At 50.5% G+C, this 21626-nt stretch overlaps 1 protein-coding gene across 1 annotated transcript in view; it reads right to left on the minus strand.

The window, feature by feature from the left end:
* Window positions 1-5359: 5359 nt before the first annotated feature.
* The window catches only part of TYK2 (tyrosine kinase 2), a 21511-nt gene continuing 5244 nt past the window's right edge, over window positions 5360-21626 (minus strand). Inside the window, exons 2-23 of the mRNA XM_006875085.1 lie at window positions 20968-21091; window positions 20727-20874; window positions 20217-20380; window positions 15794-16169; window positions 15178-15381; window positions 14946-15103; window positions 12735-12843; window positions 12462-12651; window positions 12289-12386; window positions 12024-12203; window positions 11853-11940; window positions 10784-10911; window positions 9785-9920; window positions 9549-9703; window positions 9013-9163; window positions 8579-8676; window positions 7700-7892; window positions 7296-7414; window positions 6905-7077; window positions 6601-6718; window positions 5580-5690; window positions 5360-5494 (exon numbers count right to left, since the gene is read on the minus strand). Of these exons, the coding sequence (XP_006875147.1) occupies window positions 5360-5494; window positions 5580-5690; window positions 6601-6718; window positions 6905-7077; window positions 7296-7414; window positions 7700-7892; window positions 8579-8676; window positions 9013-9163; window positions 9549-9703; window positions 9785-9920; window positions 10784-10911; window positions 11853-11940; window positions 12024-12203; window positions 12289-12386; window positions 12462-12651; window positions 12735-12843; window positions 14946-15103; window positions 15178-15381; window positions 15794-16169; window positions 20217-20380; window positions 20727-20874; window positions 20968-21091 (3356 nt within the window). The remainder of the gene's footprint in view (window positions 5495-5579; window positions 5691-6600; window positions 6719-6904; window positions 7078-7295; window positions 7415-7699; window positions 7893-8578; window positions 8677-9012; window positions 9164-9548; window positions 9704-9784; window positions 9921-10783; window positions 10912-11852; window positions 11941-12023; window positions 12204-12288; window positions 12387-12461; window positions 12652-12734; window positions 12844-14945; window positions 15104-15177; window positions 15382-15793; window positions 16170-20216; window positions 20381-20726; window positions 20875-20967; window positions 21092-21626) is intronic.

Here is a 21626-nt window from a genome sequence, read left to right on the forward strand (position 1 = left end):
ACAATGAAACAAGGCAGAATGGCTCAAACAAATGACCAAGATGCAGAGCCAGGAAACGTTTTTGAAGAAAAGGTGGTAGAACTAACTAAAAAAGAATTCAACAGAATGATAGATACCTTCAAAGGATGGATAGAAAGATCAAGGAGAACACAATACAAACTTTAAGAATTCAGGACAACACTAAAAAAACAGACAAAATAAGTGCAAATTTTGAAACAATACACAACCTGCATCTCAGAAATGGACAATATATTGAAAGAGCAAAGGAGTAGATGGGAAGCAATGGAAGCCCAAATTAGTGAATTTGAAGATAAATCTCTCAAATTTAGTGAGCTTGACGATAAATCTCTCACTGCTAGTAAGATAGAAGAACAATCAGGAAAAAGAATGAAGAAAGCCTAAGAGTTATGTGGGAAACCAAGAAGATGAACAACTTACAGGTGACTGGAATTCCAGAACAGGAAAAGACAAGGACAGAGAAAACTGTCAAAGAGTTGTTGAAAGAAAACTTCCCTGACATCATGAAAAACAAGGAGATAAGCATACAAGAAGCTGAATGAACCCCAAACAGGATAGAGCCCAAAATAAAATCAACAAGACATATCATAATCAAACTTTCCAAAATCAAAGACAAGGAAAGAATCCTGCGAGCAGCTCAGGAAATACAAAAAAGTATCTACAAAGGTGAACCAATAAGACTAAATTCTGATTTCTCAACAGAAACCAGGCAGGCAAGTAGGCAACGGGATGACGTACACAAAACTCTGAAAGAAAAAGATTGCCAACCAAGAATCATATACCCAGCAAAGCTGTCCTTCAAATACGATGACAAAATTAGGATACTGTCTGACAAAAACAAATTAAAGGAATTTACAATAATCAGACCAACTTTATAAAAAATGTTAGAGGGTGTTCTTTGGACTGAGAATCAACAACAGCAGAAACAACCTGAGATTAACATACATGACAACACCACTCAGAACTCAATCCACATATAGAAATATTTAAAGTAAAACAAAACTTGTTGTTGTTAAGTGCCATCCAGTCAGTTCTGACTCATAACAACTCTGTATAGAGTTTCCGAGAAGCAGGTGATGAATTTGAACTGCTGACCTTGTAGCTCAAACGGACCTTGTGGTCTTGTGTATATCCTACAACACCACAGATTCAGAAATTCCAAATGGCAAGGAAGTCAAGAAGATTTCAAGATAAAACAGAAAGGTTTAACTAGGAAAGAAATTAATAAATTGCAAGGTAACCTGAAAGAAAAATAATATAACCGAACAACAAAAATAAATTTAAAAATAGAAGGAAATCAGAAAGATTTAGTAAACATTAATACAACAGAAATGAAAATGAAAAGAAACCCACAAAACAAAATGAACTCAGCAGAGAAAATTATGTGGAACAAAGAATCCAGCAGGACCACAAACACAAAAAAACACACAGAAAAATGGCAATAATCGATTCATACCTATTGATAATCATACTGAATGTAAATGGATTAAATGTACCAGTCAAGAGACATAAAGATCAGAATGGATAGAAAACAGGATTCTTCAATATACTGTCTATAAGAGTCACAACAAAAAGATGGAGACAGCCTAACTGTCCACCAACAGAAGACTGGTTAAACAAACTTTAATACATACAATGGAAAACTACAAAACATTGAAGAATAATGATGAATCTGAAAACACCTCACACCCTGGTTGAACCTGGAGGACATCGTCCTGAGTGAAATCAGTCAATAACAAAAGGGCAAACATTATATGAGACCAATATAAAAGTTAAAAAAAAAAAAAAAAAAAAGAAGGTTTTCTTGCTAAAAGAAACAATCTGGTAGCATAGAGGTTATGAATCAGGTTGCTAACCCCAAGGTGAGCAGTTTGAAACGACCAGCTGTTCCATGGGAGAAAGATGAGACTTTCTGCTCCTGTAAAGATTTATAGCCTCAGAAACCCTGTACAGGGTCAGTATGAGTCGGAACTGACTCCACGGCACATAACCACCACCACTATGATGGTTGGGAGGGCGGGTAATGAGTCACAGGCTACATGTTAACATGAGTGACAGAGCAATATACAAGAGGGGGGTCAGCAAAGATGAAGGTAGTGGGAAGCACAGGGAGGAATACAAGAGTTAAAGTGAACAGAGGTAAATGCTGTTAACTGTTGGTACATGGAGGAGATTACAACCATTTAATGAAGCAAAGTGTACGATTTGTTGAAGGTAAAACTGATGAACTGCTCAGTAAACCTTCACTCAATTCACGACAAAAAGTTTTTTTCTTACAAAAAGGTGAAACTGAATGTGACTAAGAGTTTACAGGAAGTTCAGAGGAAGGTGATAAACCAGAATGGCAGCAGACAGGGCAAGTCCAGCAGACAAACAACCTGGTTTCCTCAACAAGTCTGTTGCAAGGGACAAGAAAAAAGAGGAACCCAGAATTTAAGACACTTAAAGGAACTCAGAGGATGCTGGGTGTGAACCTTGCTTGGGTTTTTATGGAAACATACTGTACACAAACAACAAATATTTAAGCGACAATTGGGGAAGTTTAAACACTCACAGGGCACATAGTGAATTCTTGGTGTGATAATGACGACATCGTGGTTACTTATTTGAGTTGGTATCTTTTCAACCTCTACACTGAGGTTTTTACAGATGAAATGATAATGACGTTTTTAATTTTGTTTCAAAATTAGTGTCAAAAAAAAAAATATATATATATATAAAATCTAGTTTCAGGGGTTAGGGTAGTGACAGTGTTGAAACAAGACTGGTCGTGGGTGTTGAAAGCTGGTGACACAGGGTGACAGCTAAGTGTAGGTTATCTTAATCTGTCTAGTTTTGAATAGGTTTAAACAGTTCATAATAAAAGGTCCAAAAGAGGAAAAGAAAAAAGAAAAACCAAAGGGTACTGCACAAGAGTAAATCAAGATCATTTTGAAAATAGAATGACGAGAAAATGTCCCTATCAAATATTAAAAGTGGCAACATCTTTCAAAATTACCAGGCCCTGCAACCAGCCACTCCACAGTCCCCTTGCACACAGGGAGACGGCGTACAGACGTGGTTACTCACTGCAGCAGTATCTAGGGCATGGGGAGGAATGGAAACGACCTACAAGAATCCAAACCTGTTGCTGTTGAGTCCATTCTGACACACAGCTACTCTACAGGACACAATAGAACAGTCCATAGGGTTTCCAAGGCCGTGATCTTTGTAGAAGCAGACTGCCATAACAGCGGAGTGCTTAACCAATGCACCACCAGGCCTGCTACAAGAATACTAATCCCCTCCCCCAAACAACAACAACAAAGAAACCCACTGCCAAAGAGTCAGTTCTGACTCATAGCAACCCTCTATACGGTTTCCCAGGCTGTAAATCTTTATGGGAGCAGACAGCCTCATCCTCCTGCAGAGTGGCTAGTGGTTTTGAACCGTAGACCTTTTGGTTACCAGCTCAACGCCTAACCCACTATGCCATTTGGGCTCCCTGCAAGAACACCAGTATGGGGCAAATGCCGATAACATTTAAGTAGTGGGCCACTAAAAACCCAAACTGTCATTGTTGAGTCAATTATAACTCATGGTAACCACATGGGTTACAGAGGGCAACTGCTCCATATGGTTTTCTTGACTGTAATCTTTACAGAAGTATGTCACAAGGCTTTTCTACGTTGCTGCTGCTGGGTGGGTTCAAACCGGCAACCTTTAGGTTAGGAATTGAGCACTAATAACAGTTAGTTCCATCTAGGAGCCTACTACACAACCAGATAGAATGAGGACATTCCGAATGCCATGGCACACGGAACCAACTCCAGGATCAATTACGGAAAACAACACAAACGAGCTACATACACTAGAAACTTCATTATAGGAGCGCATGCTCATTTTTGCATAAAGATGGGTGTGCATGACACATATGCAGATTTCCTTGAATCTGGGCAGCAAAGCTCAGGAAGCAAACACAGGAAATTTGAGGACACTGGTCACTGTCAGGGAGAAGAGAGAGATGGCTGAGGATCAGAGGAAGGCGACATAGTATTACCTATCTTTGTATGCTTTTTGAATTTTTGACCCATGTCAATATTGTTGTTGTTAGCTACCATCAAGTCAGTCCCTATTCATGGTTTCCCCCTGCATCACCTCCAGGACTGGCTGTAGTTCAAAGTGCTGTGATTCATCAGCTTTTCCCACTGGCTGATTTTCAAAAGTTTATCACCAGGCCTTACTTCCTACTCCATTTTAGTCTGGAAGCTCCACTAAACCTGTTCAGCATCTTAGTAACGTGCCAGACTCCAAGGACAGATGGGCAGTGGCTGCACTTGAGATGCACTAGCTGGGAATTGAACCTAGGTCTCCAGCATCAGAGGTAAGCATTCTAACACTTAGCTACCAAGGCCTTCAATACAAAATGGTTTTTAATGATCATGAACAATTCACTTTGGAAAAGGTTATAAAAAGCAGCCGTTGTTAAAATAGTGTGTCTGGTCAGGAGAGCTGCAATATACAAAGGCCTTTAGAAGTCTTGTGAAAAAGACAGTGACTGAACTGCATTTCTCTCCCACGTGTGTCTGATGACATCAGCATCCCAAGAAAACACCTTCTAGGTAGCAACCCTTTGGCAAACACCAGCATTAACAATAATGCAGACTGTTTATTAAGCACTTCCTGTTCGCAATTTCTCTGCTAAGCATCTTTCCTACACCACCTCATTAGCTCTGGATATTAGTCCCTTGAGGTAGTAAGAAGGAAGGTTTCCGCTTTACAGTTAACAACCGGAGACCCAGCGAGAGGAAGCCACTCACCTGAGGTCACACAGGGAGGAATGGATGAAACTGGCAGAGTCTTATCCTCAGGGTATGTGGACCCCTCCCCCCCAAAGACTAGGCACTCAACAAGCAGTTCTTGAGTGCCTTCTGTGTACCAGGGATAGGTCTAGATGCTGGCAGGGGAGTCAAGTGAGTAAAAGTTTAACAGTAGAATCCAGCGTCCTCTACAAGGGTCTCGTTCTAGATGCAAGCCCCAAGAGTTCACTCATCTGCATGAACCAGGGCCCCAAGAGTTCACAGCCTCCAACAGAGGAAGAAGGACTTCATCACTGGGGTAATGGAGAGGTGGGTCCAAAGGGGTAGAGTGGGGAGAAGGCAAGAAGATCAGATTCAAGGGCTTGGACAGCCCCCTAGCCCATCCTGGGTCCTTCAAGGGCCTGAGTCAGGCTCAAGGCTGAGGAAGAAAAGTCTGTCTACAAAGGCTGGGTCTCCAGAAAGAAGACATAGGCCTTTCCCCGGGGGCCCATCTTGGGTACCAGCTAGTCTACCCTCTTGAGCACAGAGCCTCCAGCAGGCCCTCAGCACATGCTGAACACCGAGGGGGCCTGGCCTTGGTATTTCTCATGGACAGTCTTGAGGATGGGGATGAGATTCTGAAAGGTCGGCCGGAAAGAGGCCTCTGCTTGCCAGCAGTTCTTCATGAGTTGATAGATCTGGGGGAAAAAAAACTGAGGCTGTGGGCCCTGCTCTCTCTACAACCAGATGGCGGGGACACGAGGAAAGTATGAGGGTCCTCACCTCACAGGGACATGCCTCGGGCCGTGGCAGTCTCTCCCCTCGTTCTAGCAACTCAGTGAGCTTCAGTACCATCATCTGCCCCTGGGTGAAGTCGATGAGCTCCATGAATTTCTAAGGAAGACAAGAGAAAAGCTCTTTTCAAGAGGGAGTCTAGCTTAATGGTCTAGTGCTCACACTCTGCAGCTGGACTGTGTGGGTTCAAGGTCCCCCTCTACCACTTCTCAGTTGCACAACCTTGGACTTCAGACCTCACCTCTCTGGGACTCAGCTGTTGTTGTTTGGGGGATTTTTTTCATCTGTAAAATGGGACAATAACAACCTCCACTGCCTGGAATAACTGTGGAAGTTAGATCAAGGTACATTCATGAAGTCAGTCAGAGCCGTGTTTGCTGCTGCTATTCAGCATCCCAGTATGTTGTTTTGCTTATTCAGTCTTCTTTTCTATGCCCAGAGTCCTCTTCCTGATTTGTTTTGGCCAAAAACCCTTAACACACTCTCTGTTCCTTATATACCCAAGGCCTGTCTAATCACTGTTAAGTTCTTAGTCACACACTGATTGGCTCTGTAGCAGACACATGCGCCAATCAGAGCCAGTCCTGAGAATTTTGCTGGCAGAGAAGGGCTCCTTGTTCCCTCTGTTGGAAGTTATGGGGCTACCTTTGCCACAACAGTGGGAGAGTCTGCTGGAGAAGGGAATTCAGACATGTGGGAACAGACAGAAAGCACTAGAATCTTAATGACTCCAGCCTGCCCTTCCCCCTAGATGCCCCTGGAGATTGCAAATATGTTGCCAAACCTGCTATTCCTCTTTTGCCTAAGTCTATTTGAGTGGGGTTTCTGTTGTTGGTACACCAGTTCTCTGGACTCTGTATGGCCCCTGAGGCTCTGGCAGGTTATAGTCACTTGCTAGGGTAGGGATGGGGGCCTGGGATGTGAATGCATACCTTCCTAACTCCTAGAGGGAACTCTCCCGGGGTTGGGGGGTTAGGGTGGAGGTGGGGATAGGAGTCCTGGCTCTCACCGAGGGGGGGCTCTGTCTGGAGTCACAGCGGGTCAGCAGTTCATACAGGGTGACCCCGAAGGACCAGACATCTGAGGCATAGTAGAACTTGCACTCCTTCAGGCACTCAGGGGCGTACCTGGGGGGAGGAGGCGCTCAGGCCTGGGGCAGGGCCCTGGTTGAGGTCAGACCAGGCTCCAGCCCTCACCAATGATTGAGGGTGTTTCCTGGCCCCCGCTAAGGCCCCACCCCAAAAAAGAGTCAGTTTCACCAGAACCAGCATCTGGCTCTTCCACCCCCTCTCCCCCTAGACCCTCCTAGTCACCAGAACACAGGACTGTCCCCGTCCTCGCTCACGCGGTAGTACTCGTGGCCTTCAGGCACTGCCTTGGCCAGGCCAAAGTCCCCAATCTTGACCAGCCTGTCGGTGTCTAGCAGCACGTTGCGCGTAGCCAAATCTCGGTGGATGTAGCGCTGCACGTGCAGGTAGGCCATGCCCTGGGGGCGGGGTGAGTATGATCAATGGGGAGCAGGCGGCACGGCACTGGGAATAGAGGATGGTGACCAGGGTAGCTGAGCACGCACGTGCGGGCCGAGCAAAAGGGGGCAGAGCTGGGAAGGGAAGGGTCAGCCCAAGAGCCAAACCACAAAAGCTGGGACAGGGCGGCCGAGTGGGCAGAAGGGTCCACTTTGGAGCAGGCATGGGAAGGGGCTACCTCACAGATCTGTTGAGCAAAGAGCAGCAGCTGCGTCAGCCCCACGCTATGCCGGGGCAGGTAGTCCCTGAGGCTGCCTAAAGGCATGTACTCCATGACCAGCTGCACCGACATTTCGCCTGCGGAGGAGCACCCGTAGAGTCACGTAGTGGAGGGGACCACCCGGACCACCGAAGCCCTGAAGGGCCAATTCTGGGACTCCCAGACACCTTCGAAGGTGGGACGTGTAGACCAAGTCCTGCCCACACCTTGCTCTGCCTACGCTAGACCCCGTCCTCCGGCGAAGAAGCTCCCTTATAACCCCATTCACCAGTCCCACATGGACCCTAGCATACAGGGTCCCCCAGATGCGGGGGGAGGGGGGGGAGGGGGGAAGGTGCGGCAGCTAGCAGAGGCCCGCTTACCTGGGTCCTCGCAGCAGCCCTTGTACTTGACGATGTGTTCATGGTAAAGAGCGCGCAGGATACTGATCTCGCGCCTCCAGCCCGAGCGGAACTGGGGGCCGCAGCCCGCCTTGAGGGTCTTCACAGCCACCATCTCGCCAGTGCCGTCGTTAGTCGGGTCATAGCAGTACAAGCTGACCTTACCGAAGTGACCCTGGCCGGTGCACGCAGAGTCAGATCCATCTGGAGAAGCCCCGCCCCTGCCTCCCAGATCCCGTCGTGCTTTGCAAAGTACTTGGAAGGTGCCCTGGTGGCGCTGTGGCTTAGGTTCTGTGCTAACTGAAAAGTCACAGGAGTTCAAATCCACCAGGCGGTCTGTGGGAGAATGAGCGGCTGTCCGCTATAAAGATTCACAATTTCCGAAACCTTATATAGGGTTGCTATGAGTCAGAATCCACTTGAGGATAGTGGGTTTCGGTTTGGGTTTTTGTTTAGGTACCACTTAAGAGCCCTGGTGGAGCAGTGATTACAGTGCTTGAATACTAACAGAACTCACCAGATGCTGTTGAGAAAAAGATGTGGCAGTCTGCTTCCTTTGGAAACAGTATTGGGGGCAGTCCTACTCTGACCTAGGGTCACTCTGACTTGGAATCCACTCAACAGCACCTAATAGCTACAGGTCTCACCTACTCCCATTGATAGGTTTCTTGGGGCCTAGAGTTCCCCTCCAATTCTCTAGGGTATCTCATGAAGAAGAGAAGCCTCTAGGCCAAGCGCCGCCCAGAGCCTACGAGGTCCAACTCATATCTCCGGAGAACCTCAGCGGAACTTTAACGCTTCCCTACAAGCGGTATCCTTCCAGCCCAGGCCCCGCCCCCGGCTCGCAGGCCCCGCCCTCACCTCGCCCAGCTCACGGATCTTCTTCAAATAGCGCTTATGGAAAACCGTGGGGTCTGACGCCGGCGAGTCAGGGCTCACAGCTGAGACATTAACAAGATCTAGAAGGGTTCCACGCACAGGGTGAGGCCAGGCCTAGCCCTTTCTTGGGATCCCTACTTTTTGGGGACCACAAGAAGTGGACAATTGCTCCCCCAGCATCCTATCCAGAGGTAAAAAAACCAGTTTGGGTATTTTTTTTTGCAATCCTTGGAAAATTCTATTTCCTACCCAAAGTCGGAATGGACTTGATGGCACTTAACAGCAATTCCAAAGTGCACAGGGCCAACACTTGGGACATTCTGAGATTGCTGGGATACTTTGATTCACTGTGCCAGTTTCAGAGGGGACCCCAGCTTGGAGCTCCTCCAGGGCCCCAGTGCTGGAATGGGGCTCACCATGGGGCTGCAGCCGAGTGAGGTCGCGCAGGACACTGCGGAAGGACGGCCTCCCGGCGGGCTCATAGGTCAGACACCGACCTGTGAGGGAGGCCAACTCCGGGTAGGAAGGCTCCGGCAGCCGATGTTGCTTCTGGTAGAAACGCTCTTTCTGTAGGAGAGGGGACCCTCAGGCATCAGTGCCGCATCCCCGGGATGGGGGGCCCCTTCCCCATGGAGTAGTGAACCCTCAGAGCCGCAGGGGCTCGCCAGGTCTGTGCCCTTGTTCCTGGCATGCTGCAGCTTCACACTTCTGCAGGCCTGGTCCCCAGGGAGCCCCTGTGGACTGCAGCCCCTAGGCCCCCAAAGCTCTGACTCCCCTCCCCCATCATAGTCTGGTCACTCTACCCTGTAGCTTGTCCTTGACTGGCCTTTTAGGCACCAGGCATTTTAGACCGCCACCTTGTGGGGCAGGACTAATTGGGATCCCCACAGCAAGAGAACCATGGCCTTCCTGTCATCTCTGTGGGCAGGAGGCAGGGGTCCCTTCACCATACCTCAGAGGGGCTTCTGCCCTGCAGGGGGGCCTCTCCATCAAAGCAGATTTCTAGGAGGGTGGCACCGAAGGCCCATTTGTCGGCTGCTGTACTCAGACTGGTGGCCCCACCAGATAGGCACTCGGGGGCTATCCAGGGGATCCGCTCCACCAGCTCTAGGGGTCAAGGTCAGAGGTCACCAAGGGGGAAAAATGTGGGGAGGCCAACCCTGTGCCCAGCCCCACCCAGCTCCTCACCCTTCCTTGAGAGGACGCTCAGGCCCACGCCGGGGTCACTCAGCTTGATGAAGGGGCTGGTGCCCTCTGCCAGGCCAGGCCGAGCCAGCAGGATGTGCCGGCCACACACGTTGCCGTGAACCAGGTTCTTGTCCTCCTGAGGTGGGCAGGAGAGGGGCCTAGTCACTGGGGAGGGTATAGACCCTAGCCCCTGGGACCTCCACAGGGACAGCCTGGGGTCTTCATTAGATTATCAGTGCAGTGTCCTTAAGACAGCACTGGACATAAAACTGGTGGCCAAGGTTAGGGACAGAAGGGTGGAGGAACCTACTGCTGTCCTCAAATCCATGCCAGGCAGCTGTTTCCGCCCTGGTTGTTTCCTCAGCCAGAAGCTCTTCCCTCATACCTCACCACCCTCAGCTCACAGAGAAGACCTTTCCTCATCTGCCTGCTTCAACCTCAGAAAAACTTGGACCTTCTGCGCTAGAGTTCTTAATACTCTCTAACACACTACGCAAGGAGCTCTGGCAGTGTAGTGGTTACGGGTTGGGCTGATAACCTCAAGGTCAGCAGTTCGAAACTACCGAATGTTCCATGGGAGAAAGATGAGGCTTTCTGCTTCCATAAAGATTTACAGCCTCGGAAACCCTATACAGGGTTGCTATGAGTCGGAACTGACTCCACGGCACATAATCAACCAATACATTATGCAGCACACTCGTCTCTCTTGGTCCCTCCCTAGCTAAGATTCCCCAGGAAGGGAGGTTGTAGTTTCTTTGCCAGGCCCCAGGGGTACTTGGTCAACACTGTGTGCAAGAATGACAGTGGAGAGCGTCATGGCACCCAGGGCTCTATAGATGGCCGTGGGAGCCACAGGCTGCTGGGAGCTGAGCTTTGTGCACATTGCTCGATTTGGAAAGATCTGTCAGGGTTAGTGTGAGGACTGAGGCTTCTTCATCTCAACACTGAGCTTCCCCTGGCTCTCCCCTGTCCACCCAGACCTGCACACAGGTCACACACCAGGTAGCTGAGGGCACTGGCCAACTGCTGGGCCACTGCCACCTTCCAGGCCACAGGCACGCGGCCCCGTTCCCGTCGCAGCCATACGTCCAGCGGCCCGTGCTCCACATATTCCGTCACCAGGATGTCTGCAAAGGTCCAGGTGCTCCAGGAGCTGCCCACCAACACCCACCCTCCAACACAGGAAAAGGGGTCCTAGGCTGGGGCTGGGGGCAGGGGTTGTTCGTGCAGAGGTTGGGCAAACTTTGGTCTGGTTTGGGAGGTTCTGAGGAAACAGAGTTAAGCACTGGACTGCTAATTGCAAGGCCGGCAGTTCAAACCCAGCAGCTGATTTGAGAGAGAAAGATGCGGCTGTCTGAGCCTATAAAGATTGACAGTTTCGGAAATGATGTATGTTACGAGCCAGAATCGACTTGCGGGCAGTGGGTTTGGTTTGGGGAGAGCAGAGATGCTGGTTTGTGGGCTAAGGTGAGGGCAGAGTAGGTGGGGGGTGTAGACAGGTGGCATGAGGGAAGTGAGTAATGTACAAGTGAGGCTTAGGACGGGTGTTGGGGTGAGAAGCAAGAGAGACATAAAAAGGGCTTTCACGAAGCATGTGGGAAATGCAATGAAAAGATAATGGCGTTTTCCCACAAACTTTGTGAAGCCTCCTCGTTCGTACACATGAGGTTGTGCTGGTGGGGTTGGGGTCCGGATGGGTCCATGTGTTTTGAGGGGCCTGTAGTAGGGTTAGTGGTGGGGTGTGTTCTGAGCTGGACTGAAGTGCAGGGTGAACAACAGGGCTGGACTCAGAGGGAAAATGAGGGCGGGGTTGTAGTAGGGTTTGGTTGGACAGATGGAGATTGAAAGGATGTCAGGGTGTAACTGGAGGTCAGGGTACAGGTAAGAGTGGGGGTGCAGTGAAGGTCAAAGTGTAGCCAGGGGCTGAGGTCTAATTTGAGAGCTAAAGTGTAGTCAGAGAAAGGGGGTTACAGGTGAGTGTCAGGGTGTTGTCAGGGGTTGGGGTGCAGGCCAAGGGCTTGGTGTAAGTGGGAGCGGAGCTGGCCTCTAGGGAGTAGGGGACACTCACTCTCAGAGCCGTGCACACAGACACCGTGCACGAAGGCCAGGTGCACGTGGGAGACCTGGCTCATGAGGCTGGCTATCTCATAGAAGGCCTGTGGGGACAGAGCAGGTCAGGTGGCAGCAACCCCTCTAGCTCCCCCTACTCCACAGATATTGGCGGGAGCCATGAGCTCACCAGGGCGATGTCGTGGTGACTGGATTCCAGCACCTTAAGCACCACTCGGAGCTCCTGCCCACAGCCCCCGCTCACTGTGGGGGGCTCCCCATCATCATCCTTGTCTTCGGGGTCCCTGCACCTGACACGCAGGAGGCCCTCATACACGTTGGTCCTAGTACCCTGGCCCAAGTGGGACAGCTGGGGGAAGACAACGAATATCATCACCATGACAACAGGTAGCCACCTAGCTCCCCTGCTCCCAGGTGCCCACCACCCCACGGACCTGGGTGATCTCCTCTCGGTGGACCTGGTGGAAGCTGAGCTGGCTCAGGTTGAGTGGTGTGGCCCGAGGCCCCCGCATGATAATGAGGTTGGAGAGTTCTGGGGGCAGGGTCTGAGTCACCCAGGGCTCCCCTGGGGGGAGATCCCACCCCCTCCTAGTGACCCCTTGGGTACCTCCTGGCCGTGGCAGGCAGCAATGGCGTGGGGAGAAGCAGTCATCCCCAACACGTAGTGAGCAGCCCTGCAGGGCGGCCCGCAGCTCCCCCACACTGGGGAAGGGCCGGCTCCAGCCCTCCAGTGTGAAGGTCCCAGCCTGCTGCTCAATGGTGAATTTCCGTAAGCGCATGCTCCGAGAGCCGGAGGCCTGGAGATGGAGGCAGGGGACAGGGGTATTGATGAGCAGAGGTCCAGGGAGGTGTGTTCCCTCCTGGGCCTGCGTAGGCTCACCTGGTCATGCTGGGCGACCGTGAGGATAAGGCGGTTGAGGTGGCTAGTGCTCCAGTGGATAAGGTAGTGACCGTCATCGGACTGAAGCTTGGCCAGCACAAATGGATCACTGCGAGGGGAACAAAGGGACACCATCAGGTCCCTAGGGCCAATGCTGGACACACAGAGTCTGCCCAGAGGGGCCCACACCCAGCTGAAACAGCTGTCGGGCACAGTAGCTCACAGGGTGACAATGGTCCTGGCCATGCACACCCAGACCAGTGGATTCACACTCATGAGCAGAAAGCTGTCAGACACAGCCGCTCAAACAGTGACAATCCGAGACAGACACACACCCAACCACAATTACAGTCACTCACAGAGTGACACACCCAAAGGACAACCACCACAAATACAGCCTCTGACACTGTACAGCACAGCCACATTGGGGCACTGGTGTCACAGACCCTCAAGATGACAATCATCACCAGGACAAACAGACACATGCAAGGTGACACAGCCACAAAGGCCCAGACAGGTACACACCACGTGGCTCACAAACATTGTGCCAGCAGCACACGCCCAGGGGCTGAGTCCCAGTGTCCCAAGGAAGAGAAGGGGCCACCCAGGCACAGGGACAGCCACCAGACAAGCTGATCATTACAAATCCTGACCTGACAGCACACAGGACAACCACACACACCTGACTCACAGACACCATCACGCTCAGCCATACAAGTCAGAGTCGCTTAGAGACACCACACGTCGTCAAGGAAGACACACACCAGCAGAGAGGTTAGTGCCCACCCAGACACCTGAACCACCCCAGCATCTGTGCTCTTCACACGGTTCCCACAAATCACTCAGCCTGCCCCAGGCAAAAAGAAACTATGACCATTTCAAATGCTGCCACTGCCACCCTGTTAGGCCCGGTGTCCTCTAAATGTGTAGTAAAGTCCTGCCGCCTCGGCCTGGAAATGGGGGTGTCTGTGTAAGTTCCTTTGGTCATCCTGAGCAGGGTGGGTCCTGATGTCATCGCTGCTCAGTTTTCTCAGTTATCCAAACAGCAGAATGGGCGCAGAGACCCTCACAAAGGAAGATGGACACCATGGGAGGGTCGTCCACGAGCCAAGGAACCAGGGAAGACCCTGAGTGGTTGACAAGAAGGAATTCACAAGGCCAACACCTTGAATTGGATTTCTAGCCTCCAGATGTTTGATCCTTAAAGCCACCTGCTTGTGGGATTTGCTATCGCAGCTCTAGGTAACTCAGAAAAGAAAGCAGGTAGTATTCATCGAGATATGCACAATGCCGGTTTGGACCACACACTTGCATGATGACATATCTGGTCATACGCTCTCCTCCCATAACCCTCAGTGTGAGCACATGCATGTACACACAGGTACCCCCCTACACATACCCACACACACTCATCATGAGCATATGCAAAAACCAACATGTTTGTTGTTATTAAGTGCCGTCAAGTCAGTCCCAACCTATAGCAACCCTGTGTAGGGTTTCTGAGGAGCGGCTGCTGAGCTTGAACCACGGACCTTGCGGTTCAAACCGACTTTGCAGTCTAGTGCATTAACCCACAGTGCCATACCAGGACTACAAACGCAACATGGTGGTTGTGGTTATGTGCCGTGGGGTCGGTTCCGACTCATAGCAACCCTGTACAGTGTTTCTAAGGCTGTAAATCTTTACAGGAGCAGAAAGCCTCGTCTTTCTCCTGCGGAACAGCTGGTAGTTTTGAACTGCTGACCTTGAAGTATGCAGCCCGATTTGTAACCATTATGCTACCAGAGCTCCTTAAACACTACACACATCACCCTTAATCCTATCAAGACCGTGACCCATGCAACAACTTTCATCTAAATGGAAAGAGAAGTAAACAGAGAAGGGGGACCTGTAACCACCAAGAAAGAGGAGTGGGGAGTGCAGTGCATCCTTTGGAACTGGGTCCTTGCACTGTGAAGCTCCTACATCCACGGAAAGACGGACACTAAGACACGTGGAGACCTCCCAGGAACACTGGCTGTACAGAAGCTGAGACAAGGACCTTTGTCCAGAGCCTAGGCTCTGGATCTGGACTTCCAGCCTCCTAGCTGTGAGAGACTAGATTTGTTAAAACTATCCAGTGGTGGTATTTCGGTTACAGCAGCACTCGACAACTCATACACCGCGTTCAGTCACACCGACTCCACAGCTGACGGTGTGGCTGGCACTCACAGCAGGGCTCCGTGGATGCCATCCTGGAGACTCATCACCAGCCGTGGGGGAGCCACCTCATGGCACAGGTAGTGGCTCGAGTCAACTGTCAGCCGGAAATAGCCATCCACCAGTGACACCAAAGACAGGGCCGCGGCCCGGGAAGGCAGAGTCAGCTTCTGTGGGCAGGGGGGCATCAGGCAGCTATCCCCAGCCCCAGCTGGCCCAGCCCGACCCCAGCCCTGGGCCCCACCAGACACTTGTTGTCCTGACGGTGGATGCTGATGTGGTGCTCCTTCATCACCAGGTGACTGATGTCCTGGAAGTCGCAGAAGGTGGCCCAGGGCAGCCCCTTCCACCTGCCCACCAGCTGCTCATCTGCCTCTTGAGCCTGGGCTTTCTTCGCAGAAGGGCTCGAGGGAGGATTCTTGCCGCCGTGGCTGCTGCCAGCAAAATCCTGGAAACCCAGCACCTAAGCTGGTGGATGGCGCCAGCCGTGCCCTCTTTCCCTCCTGCACCTTCCCAGGGAACAAGTCTCCTCTGGCAGCTCCTACTGACCATGTGCAGTGGTACAGAGCAGACAGGGAAGCCACCCCCAGACGCTACACATTCCAGACGCTTGTAGAAGGCAGAGAAAAGAATCCTAGCTTCCTTCCTCCTAGACACCTGATCCCCAGAGCCCTGGGCAAAGGAACTCCCAGAGACAGAGATCCCCCAATCCAAGCTATTCCCCAGGAGACAGACAGACACCAGCTTCCCAGGGTCACGTGCACAAGACCAAAACTCAGACCTGCCCAGCCACCCACCACGGAGGTACAGCTGACCCCCACACTCCCAGCCTGGAGCCCAGAGTGGGGCAGCAGCCGTGCCCTTCTCACCTCTGCCTGTACCATCCGCCACTGGATGCCCCTGGTGCCTGTCACTAGCACCTCATGGGTAGGGTGTCTGATGGCAGGCTCAGATTCCAGGTCCAGAGAGGCCTGCCTGGGTCCCTGAGTGCGGCAGAGTTCCCCCTCAGCCTGGGCCAGCAGTTCCAGGTGGTACACGGGCACACGCTCAGTGGCAAAGCGGGGGGCCAGTCGCTCGAGCGTGGCCAGGTACTTGACCATGACATGCTGCTGCGAGAGGCAGCCAGGCTGGAAGGCCTGCAGGAACTTGCGGAAGATTCTGCGCAGGCGCAGCCGCGTCAGAGCGTTGTGCTGTCGGATCTGCAGCCGAAAGGAACGTGGGATGCAGTCTTTAAAGCTGTGGGAGGATGCGGAGAAGCTGGTCAGGGGCCTGGCTGGGGGATGTGGGACAAATGGTTTAACCTCTCTGAGCTTCAGCATCTAGAAAACAGGTGCAGTGATGTGAGGGTGAAAAGGAAGAAGGCTGCGGGGGTGTGGAGTCCCACGTTCAGGTCTCTGAAGAAAACAGCTCTCATTTCTCGGTCGGCTTCCTCAGCTTTAAGGGCTCTGTTTCTGTAAAATGGTCATTAAACTATACCCACCATGGGGTGCAGAAAATGCTTAGGATGCTGCTCAGCACTTGTTAAGGAGTATGTGAGTGTCAGGCAGAGTTCAAATAGTTAACACGCTCAGCAGCTAACTGAAAGTTTGGCGTTTCAAGCCCTCCTGGAGGCGCCATCAAAAACCCTATGGAGCAGAATTCTACTCTGACACATGGGGTCACCATCAGGTGGAATCAACACTCAACAACCATTGGTTGCTTGGTTGGGTGTCCAGGCATTATTATTATAGGAAAAGTAGCTATTGTTATCAATCAAAGACATCCTCCCCTTGCCGATGAGTCGATTCTAACTCATAGCAACCCTACAGGACACACAGTAGGCTTCCCAGGGCATGGCTGGTGGGTGCAAACTACTTACCATTCAGTTAGCAGCTGAGCACTTAACCACTGCACCACCACGGCTCTGTAAAAGGCACAGCTCCTAGGAGCTCCTCTTGTGAAGTGCGTTGAGTCGCTTCTGACTCAAAGCAACCCTGTATAGCATTTCTGAGGAGCAGCTGATGGGTTTGAACTGCTGACCTCTGGTTCACAGTCCAGTGCTGATCCTACAGCACCACAGCAGGAGTCCACAAAGTCCCCTTAATTCTCCCAAGATCGTCCCCTCTCCCATTGTCTACCCTAACCCAACCACCAGTGTGCTGTGCCTCCATCACAGGTCCCTGCACCTCAGTGTCCACTCCCCAAGCCTTCCTTCCTCACCCCATAACCAGATGAATCCTAAATCACAAGGTTCCTGCCCTCATTCGCTGTCCTTCCAGGGTTCCCTAGTACCCTCTGGGAACAGGTCCGACAAATGCCTTGTGGACTCCTGCCCTTTACAGGAGATGCTCTTCCCTCCCCCTAGACCGCATTGCCAAGATCTGCATCTGAATGAAGCCCACTCAACCATCAAGTTGCAGTGGAAAAGTTGCCCCACCATTCGAAGTGTTCTCTGGTCTCTAGGTTGAATAAGGTGCCTCCTGTGGGCTTCCCAGTGCCTGGACGGCACAGTTGGTTAAGGGATGGGCAGAGTTTCAAACCTACCAGTTGCTCTGTGGGAAAGAGATGAGGCTGTCTGCGCTGGTAAAAATTTACAGCCTCAGAAACCGTAGGAACAGTTCTTTCTTCCCTGTCTTACAGGGTCGCTGTGAGTTAGAACCGACTCAGTGTCAGTGGGTTAGGTTAGGGTTTTTGTTTTTAATGGGCTTTCCAGTACCCTCGGCTTTGTTGTCACAACACCGACCTCCAGAGTGATGGCAGACTCTGAACAAAAAACAAACCTGTCGCCGTTAGTCAATTCCAATGTGTCGTGACCCTATGGGACAGAACAAGTGCCTCATACAGTTTCCAGGGCTGTAATCGCTGGTAGCGTAGTGGTTACAAATCAGGCTGCTAATCTCAAGGTTGGCAGTTCGAAATTACCAGCTGTTCCGTGGAAGAAAGTGAGGCTTTCTGTTCCCGGAAAGATTTACAGCCTCGGAAACCCTGTGCAGGGTCACTGTGAGTAGGAACCGACTCCATGGTACTTAACAACAACAACAACTATCTTTATAGAAGTAGACTGCCTCATCTTTCTCCCATGTAGCTACTGGTGGATTTGAACCGCTGACCTTTTGGCTACCATGGGAGACTTCAGCACAGTGTCACCAGGTCTCCTTTTGATAGCACGATTGCTGATGTTGCTAAGTGTTGTCCAGTCGGTTCTAACTTACAGCAACCCTGTATAGGGTTTTCAAGGAGCAGCGGGTGGGTTTGAACCACCAACCTGGCAGTTAGCAGCCATACCAGGACTTGATAACACAATGTTGGTGTTGTTATGTGCCATCGAATCGGTACTAACTCATAATGTATCTATGCACAACAGGACGAAACAACACCTAGTCCTGTGCCAACTTCACAATCGTTGCTACACTTAAGCCCATTGCTGCTGCCACTGTGCCAATCCATCTAGTTGGGGGGGAGGCAGGCACGGGAAGGTCCTCCTCTTTCTCTCTGACCCTCCACTTTATGATATTCTTCTCCAGGAATTGGTCCTTCTTGATATTATGCCTGAAGTATTAGAGACGAAGTCTGGCCATCCTGGCTTCCAAGGAGCATTCTGGCTGTATTTCAAACAAAGCAGATTTGTCTGTTCTTTTAACAATCCATGGTACTTTTAATATTCTCCTACAACACCATAACTCAAATACATCAATTTTTCTAGGGCCTTCCTTACTCACTGTTCAACTTTCACATTCATTTAAAGTTATTGAAAATACCATGGATTGGGTCAGGCGCACCTTAGTCCTCAAACTGACATCTTTGCTCTTAAACACTTTAAAGAGGTCTTGTGCAGCAGATTTGCCTAATTGCAATACTTGGTTTGATTTCTTGATAGCTGCTTCCATGAGTGTTAATGGTTGATCCAAGCAAAACGAAGTCTTTGACAACTTCAATCTTTTCTCCAATTATCATGATGTCACTTATTGGTCTAGTGGTGAGGTTTTTTTGTTTCTTTACATTTAGGTGCAACCCATACTGAAGGCTATGGTCGTTGATCTTCATCAATAAGTGTTTTAAGTCCTCTTTGCCTTCAACAAGCAAGGTTGTATCATCTGCATACCACAGATTGTTAATGAGTCTTCCTCCAATCCTAATGCCATGTTTTTCTTTATATAATCCAGTTTCTCGGATTATTTTGCCCAGCATACAGATTGAATAAATATGCTGAAAAAATACAATTGTGGTGCAAACCTTTTCTCATTCCTGTCTGAACAACTGCCTCTTGGTCTATGTACAGGTTCCTCATGAGTACAAGGTAAGTGTTCCGGAATACTCATTTTCCACAATGTTGTCCATAACTTGTCATGATCCTCACAACTGAAAGCCTTTGTGTAGTCAATAAAGCACAGGTAAAGGTAAACATCTTTCTGGTGCTCTGTGCTTTCAGCCACGATTCATCTGATGTCAGCAATGATATTTCTGGTTCTACAACCTCACCTGAATCCCTCTTAAACATCTGGCAGTTCTCTGGTGCAGCCGATTTTGAATTGTGATAGACTGGAAAATACATTCTTAAAGGCCCAGCTACTGTGTTGCCTCCTCCAGGCAGGATGCCTTGATTGCCCCAGGCCTCACTGCAATGCAGACATCACAGGCGCTGTCTCGGTAGGGGAGTGAGGCTGGCTTCCAGCTCCCTGTCCTCCATGTTCTTCCTGTCCTTGAATTCTGACGAGTTCTCAAAGTCACTGTGCTTTAATGATCTGCCCAGTCCCCATATCTTCCTGCTCTCCCTTTAGCTCATTCTGCTTCAGCTACAGTTGCCTCCTTGACGTTCCTCCAACACGCCAGGCATGGTCCAGCCTCAGGTTCTTTGCACTGGCTGTTCCCTCTGCACAGAACACTCTTCCCTAGACACCTGCAAGCCTCTGTCTTTCACTTCCTTCAAATTTTTGCTTGAATGTCATCTTCTCAGTGAGGACTTCCTGAGTCCCCTTCACCACCCCCTGCCCCCCAAACCTCCCTACCCCTCCTTCCTGAGTAACGATCCCCACTGGTACTTCTCACCACCTGAAACCTTGGGTACCTAACTTCAGTGATCCTTTTATCACCTGCAATGAGAGGGGAGCCCCAGAGGTTGGGGTTTTTTGTCTGACTTGCCCACTGCTGTGTCCTCAACATCTAGAATCACACACAGCACACAGTAGGTGCTCGGTAAATGTCTATGCGATGAAGGCACGGCAGGATGCGTGGTCTCCCCTGGCAGCAGATGGCCAGGGTATTTTCATTCCCCTCTCTGTGATGTCCCACCCTGTTTCCAGTCACCTGATTTTATTAGCCACCTCCTCCAGGGGGACGCCACGTTGGAGAGCAAGGTGGCAGAGGTGCAGAAACGCCATGCCCAGGCTCTCGTTCTTGAAGTGGTGGATCTCCTCCTCGCTCGACAGGTCCCACAGAGAAGCCACATCATTCACAAACTCATGCTTACCCTGGAGCCGGAGGGAGGGAGGAGGGTGGCAGAAGAAATGGAGAAACAGAGGCATGAGAACTTGGTCACTGCCCTTCAGAATATCTTGGGGAGGGGAGAGATAATGATCGTCTGGAATGGGCAAACAGACAACATGCATATCTCCTCTGCCCAATCCTGTGTCTCTGGCAGACCTCACTAATCCATTACCACACTCTTTCCCATGCAATCCTTAGAGTCCCAGGACAGGCAAAATATCCCAGATGGCAGAGTTCTACTGTCAATACTGAACTGGAGAAACAAGTGGGGGTTCCTCAACCCTTCCATGTGCCCCACAGATAGTACCACTTCTCCATCCCTGTTCACACCTGCTCAAAGATGTACTCAAAGGAGGCTGGGTCTAGGAACTGCAGCCCCTGCTTTGTTTGATCTGAGGAAGCTTGGTCCCCAGGGGGCCCACAGCGGTATACTGTCGGCTCCTGAGGATTCATACCATGCCAGTTCCGGAAATAAAACCTGCCGGCAAAGAGGGGTCAGAACTGGGGGTCAGCACAGGTTCAGATCAGCTCCAGGAAGGGGGCTGATGGAACAAAAGGGGTCATTGCGCACCTCATGCGGAAGTGCAGGCTCAGGCTGGTGTCTCTGGGGACCTCTAGAATGTAGTTTGGGGGCAGCCAGACTTGCGCCTGGGCATTGAAGAGAGCGAAGAGATTGAAACAGGATGGAGTGATACCTGGAACAGGAAAGAACAAGGTTGGTCAGGAGTCAAGTAAGACCCCTACTGCCAGAGCCCTAGAGTCCCTAGACCCTCTGCTCCCATCTCACACTCTCCCTGGACCTCTGCCCCTGGCTACTGACTCAGTCTTAGATTGCTCACAGGGAAGCTGTTAAGTGTTGTCGAGTTGGTTCCAACTCATAGTGACCCTGTATAGGGTTTCTGAGGAGCGGCTGGTGAGTTTGAACTGCCGACCTTGCAGTTCAGGGCTTATCCTACACCAGGACTCCACTCGTAGGGTAGAGGACAATGTAATGAGTTAATCATGCTGTGGCCTCATAGGAAGACTACATTTCCCAGACTCCTTTGCAGCTAGGATGGGGCCATTGAACTGTTTTCTGGCCAGGAAAGACCCTTTGTGCTAGGTGACAAAGCTATAAGAGGTGAAACCCTCCCACACCCAATTTTATTCTGTAAATGTTATGGATTAAATTGTGTCCCCAAAAATATGTGTTGTAAATTCTAACACCTATATCTGTGCTGTTGGTGGAGA

This window comes from Chrysochloris asiatica, unplaced genomic scaffold, assembly GCF_000296735.1.
Source record: "Chrysochloris asiatica unplaced genomic scaffold, ChrAsi1.0 scaffold00312, whole genome shotgun sequence".
Taxonomy (NCBI): domain Eukaryota; kingdom Metazoa; phylum Chordata; class Mammalia; order Afrosoricida; family Chrysochloridae; genus Chrysochloris; species Chrysochloris asiatica.